At 48.0% G+C, this 18,835-nt stretch overlaps 1 protein-coding gene across 1 annotated transcript in view; it reads left to right on the top strand.

Moving 5' to 3' along the window:
* LOC147887107 (uncharacterized) overlaps positions 1–18,835 on the top strand; it is a 203,402-nt gene that overhangs the window by 93,106 nt on the left and 91,461 nt on the right. Inside the window, exons 10-13 of the mRNA XM_087394519.1 lie at positions 13,198–13,527; positions 13,771–13,980; positions 14,121–14,228; positions 14,375–14,438. Coding sequence (XP_087250645.1) covers positions 13,198–13,527; positions 13,771–13,980; positions 14,121–14,228; positions 14,375–14,438 — 712 coding nt within the window. The remainder of the gene's footprint in view (positions 1–13,197; positions 13,528–13,770; positions 13,981–14,120; positions 14,229–14,374; positions 14,439–18,835) is intronic.

Raw genomic sequence — 18,835 nt, 5'->3', positions numbered from 1 at the left:
TCTTCTCTCCCTGCCTCTGCAGCCTCCCTCTCCGCAGTGCAAGTCTTCCTCTCCCTTCCTAGGCTGCCTTCCCTTCTTGCACTCTTACTATTTCTTCGGGCACAGTTCATTCAGTAACTGTGCAGGTCCTCCCTCTGCATTGCTCTATGTGCAGGCCCTCTTTTCCCCCTGGGTAGCATCATTCTCTCTTCCTCTATCATGCACCATGATCTCGTATGCAGGCCCTCTCCCTCTCCTGTCTTTTCGTGTCTGAGGCCACAAGTTTTGAATCTCCTGTGATCACAACTTGTTGCTGTAGCCCGCCGTTCTAGAGCTCTGTTCTACTCATTCAGGCATATGTTCTGCCATAAGCACGATAAATGACTGCAAGGAGATAGTGATCTCAAATTATTTGGAGGCTTAATGACACACTGGGAGGAAAGCATTGTGGACATGATTATCTTGGCTAAAGTTCCTTACCAGCTAGCGTGATATTATTGCCTTTTTTTTTTTTTTGGCAAAAAGATTACTTTATCAGTATGAATAAAAACCGCAAGCTTGGGTGTGGAAGTACATCAGGACAAGCATGAAAGAATAAAGCAGCTCAGAAAGAGCTAACAGAAATCCAGGGCGGAGGGTTGAAAGTGCCACCTCAACCCTGAAGGAGAATCGGAGAAGAAAGGAGATCCTCTCCAAACTCAACCCTGAAGGAGAATCGAAGAAGAAAGCAGATCCTCTCCAAACTCTGAAAAAAATATCGCTCCTAGTAGCTGCTCTCAAAGATCCATGCATGCTCACCCATATGGCCATCAAAGTATGTATAGTATCAGTCCATATACTGGCCATAGTCTGGGAAGGGTGAACCTCAGAACTCTACATTGCCTCCGTACATCTGGCCCTCCAAATAAGCCAAGCTAATTTACTAGCCAGAATCTCCCAAGATGTGTCTACAGAGGCATGGGCTGCTCTGAAAGGAGTGAAAGGAACATCTTGGAGGAAACATGATTGCACAAGATGGCAACATGCAAAGAAGGCTGAGTCTGAGCCATATCTCCTCGAAAAACACCTGATAACTAGTAAGAGACAACCATGCAACTGATAAAGAAGGGTGTTCTATGAAATATGCAGAGTATCCTAGCAACACCCTTCCTAATCATCCTCGCATGTCTGCACTCCCAGAGACAATGCTGAACTGACTCAACTGATGTGTGGCATCGAGGACATGTAGGGTTAGCCCCGAACCTGGATCTCCATAGGTTCACCTGCAATGCCTCTGTGAATAGGAAGCCAAAAGAAAAGAGTGATTTTTCTATTCCTGAGAGATTTCCAGAGCCTCCTCCAAAAGTTTGTTTGCACATCTGGAGAAATCTAAAAACTATCCCAATGATGAGATCTGGAGGCCTCCAGCCAATCTCTTGGCATTTCTAACTGTGTAGCGAGAGAAGGGGATGCTCTTCTCTCGGTGCCCTTCATCAATCCACTCCCACTTCCCAAGGTCCCACTGCAAGGACCTAATGGGGGAACCACCATATAACCAGAGTCTCCCAGACCCAAGTGCTAGAAGAGTGCGGTCCAAGCTTTTGCATTAGAGCCGGCCAAACTCTCCCTAGCGAAAACAGCATTGGCCAGAGAGCTGCTGCTCCTCCCCGCTCCCTTGCTGCACCCTCTCCCTCAGCCCGTCCCTCCCTCTCTCCCTTGCCCTCAGCCCCTCCCTCTCCCTCAGCCTCTCCCTCCCTTCCCCTCCTCCCCTTCAGCCCGCCCCCTTCCAGCCCGCTTCCTCTCCTCCCCCTCTCAGCCTACTCCCCCGCCCCCTCCTTGCCTCTCCGCCCCCTCCCTGCCTCTCAGCCCACCCCCTGCTCCCCCGTCCCCTCCCTGCCTCTCCGCCCCCTCCCTGCTTGCTCCCCCGCCCCCTCCCTACCTCTCCGCCCCCTCTCTGCCTCTCAGCCCGCCCCCTCCTCTCCCTCTCCTCCCCCTTCCCTTCATTGCCCCCTCCCTCTCCTCCCCCTCTCAGCCTGCTCCTCGCCCCCTCCCTGCCCCTCCCTCTCCTTCCTCTCCCTCTCCTCTCCCTCTCAGCCCGCCCCCCAGCCCGCCCCCTTCCTGCCTTTCCTTCCTCTCCCTTTCCTCTTCCTAGCCTGCCCCCTCCCTCCCTCTCAGCCTGCCCCCCTCCCCTTCAGCCTCTCAGCCTCTCCCCTTTACCCCTCCACTTCTCGCCCCTTCCCCCCGCTCCCTCCTCACCTCCTTTCCCCTTTTTTCTACCCCCCTTTCTCCTGCAGCTTTTTTTGGAGCGGAAGGAGCCTCCAAATTGTCAGAGTCAGCCTCCTCACCTCGATTGGTGATGGATACTCCGTCAGCCAATCCTACTCCACCTCCACCGGCCGCGAAAACTATTACTTTTTCTAAAGACGAGTTGCAGCAGCTCAAGAAGGATGTAGAGATTGAATGCTCTACCACGTTGGTAGCACGCATCTTCGGGTCTCACCCCTCCAGATCCCAAGCCAGAGACTAGACGCTTGCGGCTCTACCCCCAAACCTCACTCCACGATTGTTAGATGTTCGTCTTCTGGGACGAGGTTTTTTCTAGGTTGTTTTTGACACTCTAGAGGCTGCGAGCACTGTGCTCAAGGCTGAGTTTTTACACCTGGGACACAGGAAGATCTTCTTCGAAGCCTTTCATATTGGTTTCGACCCAGTGGAAGCAGATAAGGAAATCTTTTCGCTCTTCATCAGATTCCCCGGGCTTCCCCAGGTTTACCATCGACTTCTTTCTGTTAGTGGGGAGCATTTTGGCGCAGTTGCTGAGATCCCACCCCTCCCTGGGTTGCCATTGACTGCAGCAGAGGCAACCAAGGCTGATGGGGTACCTAGAGTTAGGGTCCTCTATAAGGATCCTAACCTCAAGATGGATCATGTTATGATCCAGCGCCCGGATGGTCCCTTTTTTCACCAGAGAGTAGAGATTTCAGGCAGACAAGACCAGTGCAGGATATGCAGGACCATTGGACACTTTGCCAGGGATTGCCCTACGAAGAAGAAAAGGCCCAAGAAGCCCTCTGGTACAGCTACCACCCCATGGCCTCGAGAGGGGGGACAGGGGGGTGGTATAGCTCCAGCACATGCTCCTCGGCCTCGACAGAGGGGTGGTACAGGTCTAGCACCTGCTCCTCGACCTTCGCATGGCGGTCCTCCTCAGGATGGTGGTGGTACAGGTCCAGCACTTCCTCCTCGGCCTCGATAGCAGGTCCATCACCTGCTCCTCTACCCCCACCTACCTCAGGGGCACGCAGCGCTCTCCAGTGGGTTCCGGCACCTGTGCAGATCCCTCCTTCAGTTCACGAGGGTACATTAGTGGACTCTGCTTCACCTCAAGCTGTCCCTCCAGTCTCACCTTGCACAGTCCGAGACGCTGAAGCTTCGACCTCCTCCTCGGTTGCAGCTTCTTCCCTAGATCCAGCGGCGCCAGACGCTTTTCTTGAGGCAGTAGAGGTCTCCGCGGCTGGGCAGACACAGGATAGAGAGCAGTCCTCACTTCCTCCCTATCAGGTATTTGGGCTAATGGTCGGCAGACACAGGATAGAGAGCAGTCCTCACTTCCTCACTTCCTTCCCATCAGGTATTTGCAGTGGGATCCCGGAGAGTGGGAGTGGATTGATGCAGGGCATCGAGAGAAGAGCATTCCCTTCTTTTGTTACACGGTCAATAATGCCAGGAGATATCAGCTCAGTAGTAGAGGTTGGAGACCTTCTAGAGTTTCTCATTGGGAGACTTTTGATATCACTGCGGATCTGCAGAGGTGCTTCTAGAGGAGACTTTGGAAATCCCACAGGAATAGTAAGATCACTATCTTCTTTTGGCTTTCTATCCATGGTGGGATTGCAGTGAACCTTTGGAGGTCCAGGTTCGGAGCCGACCCTACTTGCCCTCGATGCCTTTCTGCTTCGGAGACTATTTAGCATTGCTTATGGGATTGCAGACAGGCGAGGATGATTTGGATGGGGGTAGCCAGGATTTTTAGTCACTTTGCCCACTCCCCATTTTTTATGACATGGGGCTCAGTGGCTTGGCTTTCTCTTACAGGACCTCAGGTTTTCTATGAGAGAGTTGACTCCTCTCGAGCCATTTCGGTTCGACGTCATCGAATTGAGTCCTGGTCGTTGGATGTGGTACCACACCTTCCTAACAGAGGCTTTGCAGGGTACTCAGGTTCATCCCTCGCACACATTGGCTAGTATCTGGACAGACACCGTACATACTTTGATGGCCGTATGGACGGGTATGCAGGGAGACTCCCGTGCAGCCTCAGCTAGGAGGGCTTCTTTCTTCAGGGAATGGAAGGATTCTCCTTTCTTCTCTGAGACTACTACAGGGTTGAGGTGGCACTTTCAGCCTCAGCCTTGGTTGTTTCCCACCTCACTCTGAGGGGGTTTTTTATTTATCCTTATGATTTTATGATGTATTCCGCTTTGAGCTTGCTCTCGCGAGTTTTTTCTCTTACTTAATAGAAGTCTTTTTCTTGGAAAAAAAAGAAAAAAGTGCCAGAAGAACGGGGTCATGATCAAGATACCATTGTGAATCCTTCCCGCACTCCAGATAGCGTGTGATCCTAGGCAACCCCCAAAAGATTATCCTATGAAGATCTGTGAAGCCTGCCTTCTGACTGAACCTGAAAAACAAGGGCATCCTCCTGTGCATCGTGCATGGCTATAACCTGCAGAGGAATACTCGTCCTCGTGAAAGCACCCAACTAGTGGACTCTATGATTAGCATGTCATCTATATCCATCCACTCCCCTGGTATGGCTGCACCTATCTGCTGAATCCTGACTGCACTGTATCTGATGCGCCTAATTGATAAGAGTATTTGATCCTATGGAAGCTTTCTGAATGCTTCTAGGCCCCCACCGTGGAGGTAGGTCCCCTCTCCCATCTAGACCACTATGTATAATGTGACGCTCCTACTGATTTGCCATGCTTATCCAATATACAATCATTCCACATGATAGGCTGCCTGTTTATCTCTTCACGAGAGGAGGATGGAACTCTTCGAAGAGTGCCTTTGAAACTGTCCCAAGCTTTCAAAATGACAGCCATGAGAGGGGAGGGGGGAGATCTGAGATGGGCTGAAGTAAAGATCGATCTCGATTGTTCATCCAATCTCCCCCAAGAGAAGGTGTACATGATTGAATGCTACGTAAAATTTTTTATTTCCAAGGCTCCTGTCCAGGCATCAATTCCACTCAGAGCATGATCACTGAGTTTGTCTAACCATATAGCATGGACCACCAAGCTTTAGGGACACGACGGACCCGAGGACCAAAGAGAGACACATGGCCAACCCGCCAGTGGGTTGAGACACATATCAAATTGGGGGACCTTTCCTCCATGCTCACTTTGACTGGAGGCAAGACCGATGGGGGTGATAGTGGCACTTGTCCGACATAGGGCCATAGCTAGGAGACAACGGACCGCACATGCTGGCCCTTGTCAGCATCCAATTAAAGGCTTCATGCTACCGCAGCCTCACACATTGCTGCGTTCCTACTTAGGCTTGCCCCCTCTGCTAGCTTTTGGATGATCACCACAATGGTGCCACGTCACAGTCTCTCCATCGGATTAGAGAGATTTTTCTTATGTATTGGTATCTCTATGATTATGGATATGTTGTATTCATATTGAGTGTCGATGCCCACTTAGAGGCTCCACCTTTTCAGCACATTGTATCAGGTTCTTTCAGTCTCATAGGCCCTTCGGTCTTTCAAAGACTTTTAATAATCTTTCTTTCTTTCTCTTTGTTGAAAAATCATGCTTATATTTGGTGGCAAAGAATTTTCAAAGATTCCAAATGTGTAACAACATGGGATCCTTCCGGGCATATTGGCATGTGGGATTTCAAAGGAAGATCTTATCAACTTGAGCACCAGCGATGCCAGAGATTCAAATATTTCCTAGCTGCTGCTCCTCCCCGTTCCCCTGCTGCTCCCCCTCCCTCAGCCCGTCTCTCTCCCCCCTCAGCCTGTCCCTAGCCCCTCCCGGCTGCTTCCCCCCCTCCCCCCCTGCTGCTCCGCCCCCCCCCCCTGCCTGTCCCTCACTCCCTCCCTCTGTTCCCTGCTTCCGCCCCCTCCCCCTTGCTGTCCCGCCCCCTCTCCCTGCCTCCGTCCCCTCCCCCCTGCTGCTCCGCTCCCTCTCCCTGCCTCCGCCCCTCCCCCCTGCTGCTCCCCTCTGCCCCCTGCTGTCCCGCCCCCTCTCCCTGCTGCTCCGTCCCCTCCCCCCTTGCTCCGCCCCCTCTCCCTGCTGCTCCCCCTCTCCCCCTGCCTCCGCCCCTTCCCCCCTGCTGCTCCGCTCCCTCTCCCTGCTGTCCCGCCCCCTCTCCTGCTGTCCCGCCCCCTCCCCTGCTGTCCCGCCCCCTCCCTGCTTGCTCTCCCGCCCCCTCTCCTCCTCTCACTCCTCCCTTTCTTCTCCTCTCCCTTCCCCTCCCTCCTTGCCCCTCTCCCCTCTCAGCCTTAGCCCCTCTCCTCCTTCCCTCCCCTTCCCCCCTGCTTCCTCCTAGCCTCCTTTCCCCTCCCTTGCCCCTCGCAGTTTTTTGGAACGGAAGGAGCCTTTTTTCCTGTTCGAGTCGGCCTCCTCACCTTGATTGGCGATGGATTCCCCGTCAGCCAATCCTACTCCATCTCCACCGGCCGCGAAAACTATCACATTCTCTAAAGACGAGTTGCAGCAGCTCAGGAAGGATGTAGAGATTGAGTGCTCTACCACTTTGTTAGCACGCATCTTCGGGTCTCACCCTTCCAGATCCCAAGCCAGAGACTGGATGCTTGCGGCTCTCCCCCCAGACCTCGCTCCTCGATTGGTAGATGTTCGCCTTCTGGGACGAGGTTTCTTCCAGGTTGTTTTTGACACTCCAGAGGCTGCGAGCACTGTGCTCAAGGCCGAGCTTTTACACCTGGGACACAGGAAGATCTTCTTTGAAGCCTTTCACCTTGGTTTCGACCCAGTTGAGGCAGATAAGAAATTCTTTTCGCTCTTCATCAGGTTCCCCGGGCTTCCCCAGGTCTACTATCGACTTCTTTCTGTTATTGGGGAGCATTTTGGCGTAGTTGCTGAGATCCCACCCCTCCCTGGGTTGCCATTGACTGCAGCAGAGGCAACCAAGGCTGATGGGGTTCCTAGAGTTAGGGTCCTTTGCAAGGATCCTAACCTCGAGATGGACCACGTCATGATACAGCGCCCGGATGGTTCCTTTTTTCGCCAGAGAGTGGAGATTTCAGGCAGGCAGGACCAGTGCAGGATTTGCAGGACCTCGGGACACTTTGCCAGGGATTGTCCCAGAAAGAAGAAAAGGCCTAAGAAGACCTCTGGTACAGCTACCGCCTCAGGGCATCGACAGGGGGGACAGGGGGGGAGATTAGACCCGGCACTTGCCCCTCGACCTCGACAGAGGGGTGGTACAGGTCCAGCTCCTGCTCCTCATTCTTCACGTGGCGGTCCTGCTCAGTCAGGTGGTGGTATAGGTCCAGTACCTATTCCTCAGCCTCACCAGGGGGGTGGTACAGGTCCTGCTCCTCGACCCCCACCTCCCTCAGGCACACGTGACGCTTTACAGTGGGTTCCAGTACGTGTGCAGGTCCCTCCTTCAGTTCACGAGGGTACCTTAGTAGATTCTGCTTCACCTCGAGCTGTCCTTCCTGTCTCACCTTGCACAGTCCGAGACGCTGAAGCTTCGACCTCCTCCCCAGTTGCAGCTTCTTCCTTAGATCCAGCACTGCCAGATGTTCCTCTTGAGGACGGAGAGATTTCCGCGGCTGGGCAGACACCGGGTAGAGAGCCTTCCTCACTCCCTCCCTTGGACAGGGGGAAGGGGATAGCTTACACTGTTGATCCTCTTCCCTCACAAGGGATCCTTCGTACTCCGGTGTCTGGATTGCTCCACAGGAACTCATTTTCAGCCTTGGCAGAGAGTTCAGATTTCCCAGAGGAGGAGTTTGTTCCCGCTACTTTTGGGGAGCCAGTGGTTGGATTTCCTATTGACAGGGCTTCTTCTTCAGGTGCCAGGATTCTTTCCCCTATTGACTTTCCTCCACTGGGTTCCTTCCCTCCATCCAGGAGGTCTTCCCCTGTTGAGGGGTTTGTTTCCGCCACTAGGTCGGGTAAGGTGTTCCACTCTACATCCTCCCGTCGATGAGGATTATCAGTTGGAACATACAGGGCCTAGGTGGCGTCCCACATCGCCGCCGCAGACAGCTGATCCGGGATCAGCTTCATCCAGGTGTTACTGGTGGTCCCATTGATATATTATTTATTCAAGAGCACAAGCTGGATTATAGAGATTGTGCCAAGTCAGGCAAGTTGCTCTCAGGACATACTTTTTGGTCGCCTGCATTGGGCACTAGGGGAGGCACTTCTATTTCAGTTTCGCAGTCGGTTCTCCCCTTAGTTGTTGGGCACGGAGTCATTATCCCCTCTAGAGCTCAGTGGATTATTCTCTTGATTGGAGGGCGTAAGGTTGGCTTCCTCAACCTATATGCCTCCAACATTAGAGGGGAACGTGTCCTTATGTGGAAGACTTTGCTCTCCTGGGCCCCCATTGTGGATTCTTGGGTGATTGGAGGTGACTTTAACATGGTCGAGTTACCTTCAGACAAAAAAGGGGGTAGAGAAGGCGGACTTCTCTCTTTGGAGAGAGCAGCTTGGGATGCCTTCCTTTTCCATTTCTGTGGCAGAGATACTTGGTGTGATGATGCCTTTCTTATTCAGCCACAGTCCCTCCTGTTCTCTTGGTCGAACAGGAGGCAACAGATGCCTATTCATGCACGCATTGACAGATTTTATGTAGATGACTGGGCACTTGACAGAGGGGGATCGGTATGCATTGCTGCAGGGGTTTCCACCTCAGACCATTTCCCTGTTGTTTTGGCTATCTCAGAGCCTCACTTGAGAGGCCGATCAGCCAGCATCAGGATCCCAGATGCCTTTTACACAGAGGAGGACCTTACAGAGGCAGCCCTACGGGTATGGTTTGCTCATGTCCAGGGAGGGCAGCCACATCCTTCACATTTAGCCGCTGCCCTCTCTGGTATTAGTGACTTTTACTGCTCAGTTGCTTCTACCAGGAGACGAGATATTCTCAGACGTGAGATTGGTGTTCGCCAGCAGTTAGCAGCTTTGCAGAGGGAAGAGCAGAAACGGCCTTCAGATGCTTGGATTCAGGAGCGCCTTGCTGCAGCGAGGGCTCACTTGCAGTTATTGCTTGATCAGAGAGCAGAGTATGCCTTTCATGCACGGGAGTCCTTCTGGATTCAGATGGGTGGTAGAGTCAATAAACACTTCTTCTCTACTCTTGGCCCTAGACATAGTAGAGAGAGTGTATCTCAGCTTATTGACTCACATGGGGTTTTATAGACAGAGCCAGATGACGTCTTACGCATAGCTTCAGATTTCTATGCCACCCTCCTTACTGCTGATCCTGAGACACACGATATAGAGGATGCTAGACAGGCTATTTGGCAGAGTATCCCAGTGTTGGTGAATCCGGATTTGCATGTTCTACTTGACGCACCTTTCACCAACACAGAGTTCAGGACTGCACTTTCAGCCCTTCACAAGGGCAAGTGCCCAGGTTTAGATGGCCTCACTCCGTCTTTTTTCATTGCATTTTGGGATATGATTGGAGACTATATTACTTCAGCCATGCAGGCCATTTGGGACTCTGGCGAGATGCCTGAATCGCTTACAGAGGGCCTCATCCACCTTATCCCAAAAGGAGGTAGCAGAAATTTATTGTCCCAGTGGAGGCCTATCACACTTCTGGGGACTTGTTACAAGATTCTGGCCAAGGCTATCAGCCTCCGATTGCAGCCACTTCTCCCTGATCTTATCCACGACACTCAGACGGGATTTGTGCATGGCAGAAGTATTTTTGATAACATTTTTTCTTTCTGGGAAGCTTCAGAGTGGGCCGTGCAGAGTGGCCAGAATCTTGCCATTCTACTGTTGGATTTTGAAAAAGCTTATGACAGAGTAGATTGGAGTTTTTTGGAGGGCACCCTACTACGCTTTGGATTCACTGATGTTTGGATCAGAGGTGTTTCCTCTTTGTACAGATCAGCCCATAGCCAGGTACTTATTGGTGGGGTAAGGGGTGAGAGATTTCAGATTTCGAGATCAGTCCGTCAGGGATGCCCCCTTGCTCCTTTCCTTTTTTTATTCGTGGCCGAAGCTATGAGCATCTATGTTAGATCTCAAGCTGACATCTTTGGGCTGAGACTTCCTATCAGAAGAGAAGAGGAGCTGCTTGACAGTGAGTTGGCTGATGACACAGCGATTTATTTGGATGCCTCTCCACAGACATTGACTTCTTTCAGGACAGCATTGGATTTATTTTGCTTGGCGGCAGGGGCGCAGATAAATTGGCATAAATCCAATGGCTTTTGGATCAGTGATGAGGACACTCCAGTTTGGGGACTTGACATAGGGTTCACTTGGGTTCAGAGGGGTGTGCCTATCAGGTATTTGGGCTGCCAGGTCGGCTTGGGTATTTCTACCACGCAGCAGTTTGCTCCCGTGTTGGAGAGCATCAGAAGGAAGCTTCTCTTTTGGAGCTCAGCCAAGCTGGATCTTGCCTCTAGAGTTGTGGTGGTCAACCAGGTCCTTTTGGCCACGGCCTGGTTTATTTGTTCATGTTGGTGCCGTTCTAGGGACTGCATCATTCAGCTCAGAAGACCGATCAGGAACTTTCTCTGGAGTGGGCTTGATGGCACAGCAGATGCCTTAGCCAGAGTGGCTTGGGAGACCCTCATCCTCCCTACACAGGATGGGGGTCTCAATATTATTGATCCAGATTTACAGTGCAGAGCCTTACTTTGCAAGATAGTGGTGCGAGGACTTATGCCAGGATAGGAACCGTGGAAGGACTTTCTTATCAGCAGCATACAGAGGTGCACACCTTCCTCAGGAGGAGACTGGATGAGCAGTGTTAGATGGATTTTCACCTCAGCACACCTCAGATCACCTTCATCCCCTCTCATGGTTGCCATTCTGAAAGCTTGGGCTAGTTTCAGAAGCTCTCTTCGGAGGATTCCTCCTTCCTCCCGGGAAGAGATTGATAGGCAGCCCATCATGTGGAACGACAGTATTTTAGATGATCGTGGCAGACCACTGGGTGCCTCACTCTACATGCAGTGGGCCAGGTGGGAGAGGGGACCTGCTTCTTCTTTGGGATCTTGGAAAGCCTTCCGTAGGCTTCCAGAGGAAACCAAGTCAGGGTTGATAGGACATCTCAGAGGGAGTGCAGGGAGGATCTTGCAGATTGAGTCAGCCCTTCTAGAGGCTTGGATAGACACAGATGATATGCCTCTCACTACCTCCACTTGGGCAGGTACTTTCTCGAGAGGCGGGGTTCCACTTCAGGTCTTAGCCTTCCGAGGTGCACAGGAGGATGCTTTGGTTTTCAGTGTCCAGGATGGTGGCAGATTGCTCAGATCTACAGATGATATATTGCTTGAGTCTGCTTTTCAGCCTATCAGGGTCGTAGGCCTTTTGATGCAGGGATCAGATTCAGAGTGGTTCTTAGACCCTGACCCCCAGTTACTCTCCACCGGGTCTTGGAGACTTTGGCTCTATGGAGGAGTTCCCATCAGGTATTTACAGTGGGACCCCGGAGAGTGGGAGTGGATTGACGCGGGGCATCGAGAGAAGACCATCCCCTTCTTTCGTTACACGGTCAGTAATGCCAGGAGATTTCAGCTCAGTAGTAGAGGTTGGAGACCCTCCAGAGTTCCTCATTGGGAGACTTTTGGTATTACTGCGGATCAGCAGAGGTACTTCTGGAGGAGGCTTTGGAAATCCCACAGGAATAGAAAGATCACTATCTTCTTTTGGCTTTCTATTCATGGAGGGATTGCAGTGAACCTTTGGAGGTCCAGATTCGGAGCCGACCCTACTTGCCCTCGTTGCCTTTCTGCTTCGGAGTCTATTCAGCATTGCTTATGGGATTGCAGACAGGCGAGATTGATTTGGATGGGGATAGCCAGGATCTTCAGTCACTTTGCCCATTCCCCACTCTTTATGACTTGGGGCTCGGTGGCTTGGCTTTCTCTTACAGGACCTCAGGTTTTCTATGAGGGACTTGACTCCTCCCGGGCCATTTCAGTTCGACATCATCGGGTGGAGCTCTGCTCGTTGGATGTGGTTACACACCGTCCTTTTACAGCTGTACATGCCTCTGTGGATACTTCTTGGGAGATTATAGCGAGCATAGCAGCCTGGCATATCTGGAGATCCAGATGCACAGAGGCTATGGAGGGTACTCAGGTTCATCCCTCGCACACATTGGCTAGTATCTGGACAGACATCGTACACACTCTGATGGCCGTATGGACGGGTATGCAGGGGGACTCCCGTGCAGCCTCAGCTAGGAGGGCTTCTTTCTTCAGGGAATGGAAGGATTCTCCTTTCTTCTCTGAATCTACTACAGGGTTGAGATGGCACTTTCAGCCTCAGCCTTGGTTTCTTTCCACCTCACTCTGAGGGGGTTTTTTATTATCCTCATGATTTCATGATGTATTCCGCTTTGAGCTTGCTCTCGCGGGTTTTTGTTCTTACTTAATAGAAGTCTTTTTCATGGAAAAAAAAAAAAAAAACTTGAGCACCAGCTGGTTAATGGAGTCTTAGTGTAGTGAGCTGAGGACAATAGGGTGTTCAAGGCAAGTCCTACATGCCTGGGTCTTCCAGGGCCCTGGTATCTTCTTCGCTCCCATAGAATAAAGTGGTGGGGATTCACACTTGGGGTGGTTTGAATACATAAGGTGGGGAAAAAGAGTTCTCCATGAGATGTCTGGTGGGTGTAAGTGCCACAGAGAAAGATGGCTCTCAAAACAAAAAGAAAAAGTATGTTTGCATGTGGGATTTCTAAGCTTGCTTCTGCACTGTGATACTGTGATGCCTATTTGCCTACATCTCTTGATTCACCACATTTTGTGTTTGAGATTGACGGGATCACTAATGAAATTAGGCTGTTAGCCTTCATCTTGGGTTTGGATCCCCAAAGGTTTAATCCCTGTCTGTCTCAAAAGGATTGAGGCTGTCAGGCGAGAAGGGATATGGAGGGAAATTAGGATGGATAGAGAGCAAGGGAGATGAGGGAAAATTGTCAGATTATTCTAAATAAGGGTGAGATTAAGTGCTTTCACTTGTGTACTAACAGTGACAGGGTATCTTGTGTGTGCAGATAATCTCTTTAAAGGATGGATCCTCACTCAAGTACAAACCATCTATTGAGCTTCCACTTCTTGGATGTGTTAAGGATATTCTGCTGGCGCATCGTCTAACAGGATTTCCATTAAATCACCAATCTGTCCTGGTTCTAAAGTCCCAGGGGCAATTGTACGCTTATGATACAGATGCAATCTCTGAGTCTTTGAAAACATTCATAGGTGATAAACCCTCATCGCTTCCAAAACCGATTTCCATTAATCTACCAATTTTGGAATCTAGAGTGACAGTTGCAAAAACAATACTGCTCAACAGAAGTGGACATGTATCCAATTGTTTAATGGAGGTGATTTCTATTCTTATAATGTGATACTTCTGCCTGTGGATGCTATAAAAATTTAATAGTTGATGGCTGAAGTGTGATCTAATCATAAATATTGGCAAACTGTAAGTACTTGATAATTTCTTTTCCTCACATATATTATGTACTAAGAATATTTTCTCAGGAGATCTTCTACCTCTCTGTGGTATGCTAGTAAAACCAGTGTTGCAACCCTCAGATAATATTCTGTGCTTGGATTTTTCACAGATCCCTCGGGTTTTGAGAGGTGGTTTTTCATATCAATCAACAGAATACACACAGAATTCTTTTCTCCATGGATGTAAGGAAACCACAACCTTGGCCACAACCGAATCAACGGGAAGCTACCTATACATAACAGGTCACGAAAATGGTTCTGTGAATTTCTGGGATTTATCAACACCTTACATATTTTCAATATGCAGTCTGGAAAGTCAGGTGTGACAAGTAATCTTTTTCTTTTCATTATTAGGTGTTGTCTTGAATCGGTCAAGGTTTCTGAATATTGTGTACACTGACAATTTACAATTTACTGATGTAATTTGCAAAAGTACAACTGAGAGCTGGTGCTTATGCAGGGCAAAGGAGAGTTTCAAACTTCTCATGTCACGGCAGACTCTCCAATTTCTGCTTTAGACTTCTGTTCAATTTCTGGTTACCTAGCAGTTGGATATGAAAGTGGCTTGGTAACCTATCCCTTAAAAATTGAACATAGTGTGTTTTACTTTCTATTAGCTGCAGCAGAGCCTTTGTAATTGCAGTGTTTTTTCCCTTCTTTGTTGTGAAGTTCTTTCAACCTTGTTCTCACAAAGCAATATATTTGTTGATGTAGATTTCACTTTATAGACTGAATTGTGAGTCACAACAAGTGGAATCCAATTCATCCTCAGAAAAAGGTGAAATGTCTTGACTTCGCTTATTCAGAATAACCTTGAAATTACAATTTACTAAATAAATCATTTAGTGCATCAGAGACAACATAAAAGTAGATGCTTTGTGTAAAGAGCCATTTCCTAGGAGAAGATTTATTTGAAAAGAGGAGATGTGATGTGATTGGGATTAGTATGGCAATGTTGTTAGAAAATGCTGTTTTAGAATTTGAATAAGTATGTCAACTTATGAAATCAATGGCCCTCTATTCACCTTCTAGTATACATGAATTTGTAAGATTGGATTTATTATAGTCTTACAAAGATATATTTTTCTATCACCTTAGAGGACATGCGACTTCTTTGAATTTTTGTCCAAGTGGTGATCAACTTTTCAACTTTGTTGAAATATCTTACGTGGTGCAAAAGCCTAACGGCTAAAAGTAGACTTTTGGACTTTAGAACAACAAAAATCTGAATTTGTACAATTGGACTTATTATAGTCTTGCAAAGGTATATTTTTCTACCTTAGTGGACACGCAAATTCTTTGAATTTTCGTCCAAGTGGTGATCAGCTGTTCAACTTTATTGAAATTTCTTACACGGGTATAGAAGACCCAACAGCTAAAAGTAGAACTTTGGACTTTAGAACAACGAAAATCTGAATTTGTATGATTGGGTTTATTCTAGTCTTACAAAGGTATGTTTTTCTATCACCTTAGCGGACATGCAAATTCTTTTAATTTTCTTCCAAGTCGTGATCAGCTGTTCAACTTTATCGAAATATCATACGCAGGTTTAGAAGCCCCAACAGCTGAAAGTAGAATTTTGGACTTTAGAACAACCAAAATATGAATTTGTACAAGTGAATTAATTCTAGTCTTACAAATGTATATATTTCTATCACCTTAGCGAACATGCAAAATTCTTTGAATTTTCATCCAAGTGGTGATCAGCTGTTCAGCTTTATTGAAATATGTTACTCGGGTGCAGAAGCCCAAACAGCTAACAGTGGAATTTTGGACTTTAGAACAACCATGCCATCTTCTCTCATAGTTCATGCCATGTCTTGATAGGAATATCTAATATTGAAAGCTCTGAAGGCAATATGTTTGTTAGGAAGACCTGCATCTGTAGCCCCTCGATATTCCATCCATTCACTTTATGATGACCCTTGTCTTTGGTGACCTACATTGCCCTGCAAGGATATTTATATCCATTCGCATTACAAAGGTAACAAGGTAACGAACTCCCCCTTCCAAAGGTCACATGCATGTCTCTACTAGCGGTATGTGGTAGGAGTAAAGAGGGGGGGGGAGGTAAACAATACAAAAAAAGGTGTACAAAAGAGGGTATTGTGCAGCCAGCCAGGTGGAGAAGCAAAGGAGAAGGAGAGCAAGCGGACAAGCCCGCAAACTGGGATGGCTGCTGCAGCATCAGGTTAGCAGCAAGGAAAGGAAGCAGCAGAAAGGTGGGAAGTAGATTTTGAAAAGGAAAGAAAAGGTTGATCAAGAGTCATTTGAATCTGTAAGGGATCAGATACTTTATAGAAAAAAGCTGCTGCGGCAAAGTCATCTGCAGTCACGTGAATAGATCTAACGAATACACACTCTGATATATGACAGAGATGACAACAGGAAGACTTCCAGGCAGCTTAATACCAACAAGGCACTTGGAGTCAAGCCTTTTTTTGCCCTTTTGCATCTGTGTATCTTTGAGCGAACTATTTCACTCCTGCTTGGCTATTTGTGAGCTCTGAGGTTGCAATGAACCTGTGAGTCAAGGGCTATGCAATCAAAGTAAGGGATATGCTCTTGCTCATCCAACGTCGCAATGCAACTTTATATTTGCCTTTCCTTGTATACTTTGCCATCCGACCAGTTTCCACCTCAAGTCCGTAAGAACTGTTTCTTAGATTACATTCAGGCATCTCGTGACAAGAGGGGTGTTCTCATTGCTGTCCTTTGGTTTCCCCTAAATCAGCATTGCCGTAATTTATTCTTTGCAAAAGTGTATTTTAAGGACCTTGAGGATGAACACTGTGCACATCTTGCATGAACTTACCAACACGAGGGACCACTGAGCACCACTTTGGTCAGTGCCGTGATAAAGTCTTGGTAACAGTATGGTAGGCTGCTCCGAACAAGTCGTGCAATACTCCTGGTGTCCAAGCTCACCTATGGAGGCTGCCTGGTCCCAAATCTTCTTCATCTTGTTGAGGACTATAGAGCTGGTTTTGCAGCTTCAGTATCCTCATTGAAATGTTAGTCTTATATGAAAAATCCAAGCGGCTCTGAAGATACATGTCAATGAGTGTGCAGTGAGCATGTGTATGTGAGCGATTGGGTAGGTAGGGTGTAAAAGGAGATTGTTCCATACTAGATCACATGCTCACCCTTAAAGCCCTCATAGAGGAAGCTTGTAATAATCTTCTTAAAAAATGAAAGGGCTCCTGCTGTATTATCCACCTTGCCACGGGTCTGTTGGAGAGCTCTCTTTTAATGTGTTCGTGAACTCATGTCCAATTTCTTTCTGTCTTGGTTCTTCTTTGATGGAGCTCTCTCTAGAACCCTCCCCCATGCCCATTGTTTGCCACTCGACATCCTTCTTTGGTGCCATGTGTCCCACAAGGGACCCTTACATAAAAGCCCTCTCATGGGCTTTCCTTTTCACCTCTTTATTACTGCATTAACCTAGGAATAACCCTACATCCTAGCATTCTAAGCCCCATAAATGCAAGCACTGTCCAACCCTCATGGTTTCCCCTTGCACTGTGGTCTTGATATCATAATTGACATAACATTCCCTCCTCCTTATGATATGTTTATGTCCTCGAAAACAAAATTGGGAAACCTCTTTTGAAGCTTCCTTACCCGTTCACACGTTGAACTCTCCTCAGGCCTATCCTTCCACTTAATAAGACATTCTTGACATATTGTATGCCTTGTGCTCTTTTCTTGTCTATCTAAGATTGTTCCTGGTTCATATGGAGAGATGCAGGTTCAATGAGTTCAACTAGGACTTTATTTTCAATGAGATTATCATCATCTCCTAATTCTCTTTTGACTCTACTTAACATGAAATATTGGATATACTCTACATCCTTCTGGTAAGTCTAATTTGTAAGCAAGTTTGCCATTGTCTTAAGTATCAGGACTGATCCACAATATGAGTGGGAGCTGATTGATGCTAGAAACCATGAGAAGAGCGTCCAATGGCAGGAGGTTTCGGCTTAGTCTCAAGAATTGGAAGACCACTAGAGTTCCTTATTGGGAGAATTTTCAGATTTCTGTGATCTTTTGGAGAAGGCTTTGGAAGTCCCTTAGAAATAGGACAATCACTGTTTTATTTTTCTTTTCTATTCATGGAGGGATTGCAGTGAAACGTGTGGAGGTCCAGGTTTGGATCAGACCCTACATGGCCCTTGTTGCCTTCTAATGATGAGTCCATTCAGCATTGTTTATGGGATTGCAGACAGATGAAGTTAATATGGAAGGTGATAGCTAGACTTTGAGTACTTTTGTTCCCTGGCCCTGCCCCTTCTTCATGACTTGGGGCTCGATGGCTTGGATATCTCTATTGAGGCCTCATGTTTTCCATGAGAAGCATAGCTCCTCTTGGGCTCTTTCGGTTTGACGACATTTGGTTGAGTCTTGCACTTTGGATGATGTTTCCTTTTCTCTTATGGACTTGCACATGCCTCGGTGGATACTTTTTGGGAGATCTTAGCGAACATTTCAATGTGGCATATATGGAGATCCAAATGCACAGAGGCACTTGATGGCTCCTAGGACCACCCATGTCACACTTTGTCAAGTATTTGGACGCACTCTACACATTTTGATGGCCATTTGGTTGAGTTTGTAGGGGTCTTCTCGGGCTGCCTTTGCCAGAAGGACTATCTTCCTCTGTTCTTGATGACTGGATTTTTTGACTCTCTCAAGAAATTTGTTTTTCATGCTATGCATGATGTACTCTTGCCGTTAGATTTTGCTCTTTGGGGGATTTTTTAATACTTAATAGAAGTCTTTTCATTGCCAAAAAAAAAAAAACATACTAAGAGTTCATATCTACCATAGCCAAGATGATGAATGATGACATTATGCTGATGAGGTTTGTCAGATGTTGAGATAGCTGTATAGAATTTGATGTAGATTGTCTATGGGAAACAAAAAGAGATGCTTTCAATTTCTTATTTTGGGTTATTGGTTGTTCAGAGCACGTCAAACGAGCAACCATTAAAGAATAGGCATGGAGAAAGAAGAAGACCTAATAGCTTGGAACTCAAAAACTTGAAAGGCCATTAAATACCTTCCTCTTGACGATCACAGTTCTCATATGATACACCATCTCATAGGGTTCTAGAAATAGGAGGATTGTTTGGAATGACATAACCATCCCCTTGGAGTGGACCATAAGACATG

Source organism: Dipteris shenzhenensis, chromosome 23 (assembly GCF_047967505.1).
Source record: "Dipteris shenzhenensis isolate YYH24624 ecotype China chromosome 23, Dip_SZ_1.0, whole genome shotgun sequence".
Taxonomy (NCBI): Eukaryota; Viridiplantae; Streptophyta; class Polypodiopsida; order Gleicheniales; family Dipteridaceae; genus Dipteris; species Dipteris shenzhenensis.
This window is presented reverse-complemented; position numbering and strand designations above follow the sequence as displayed.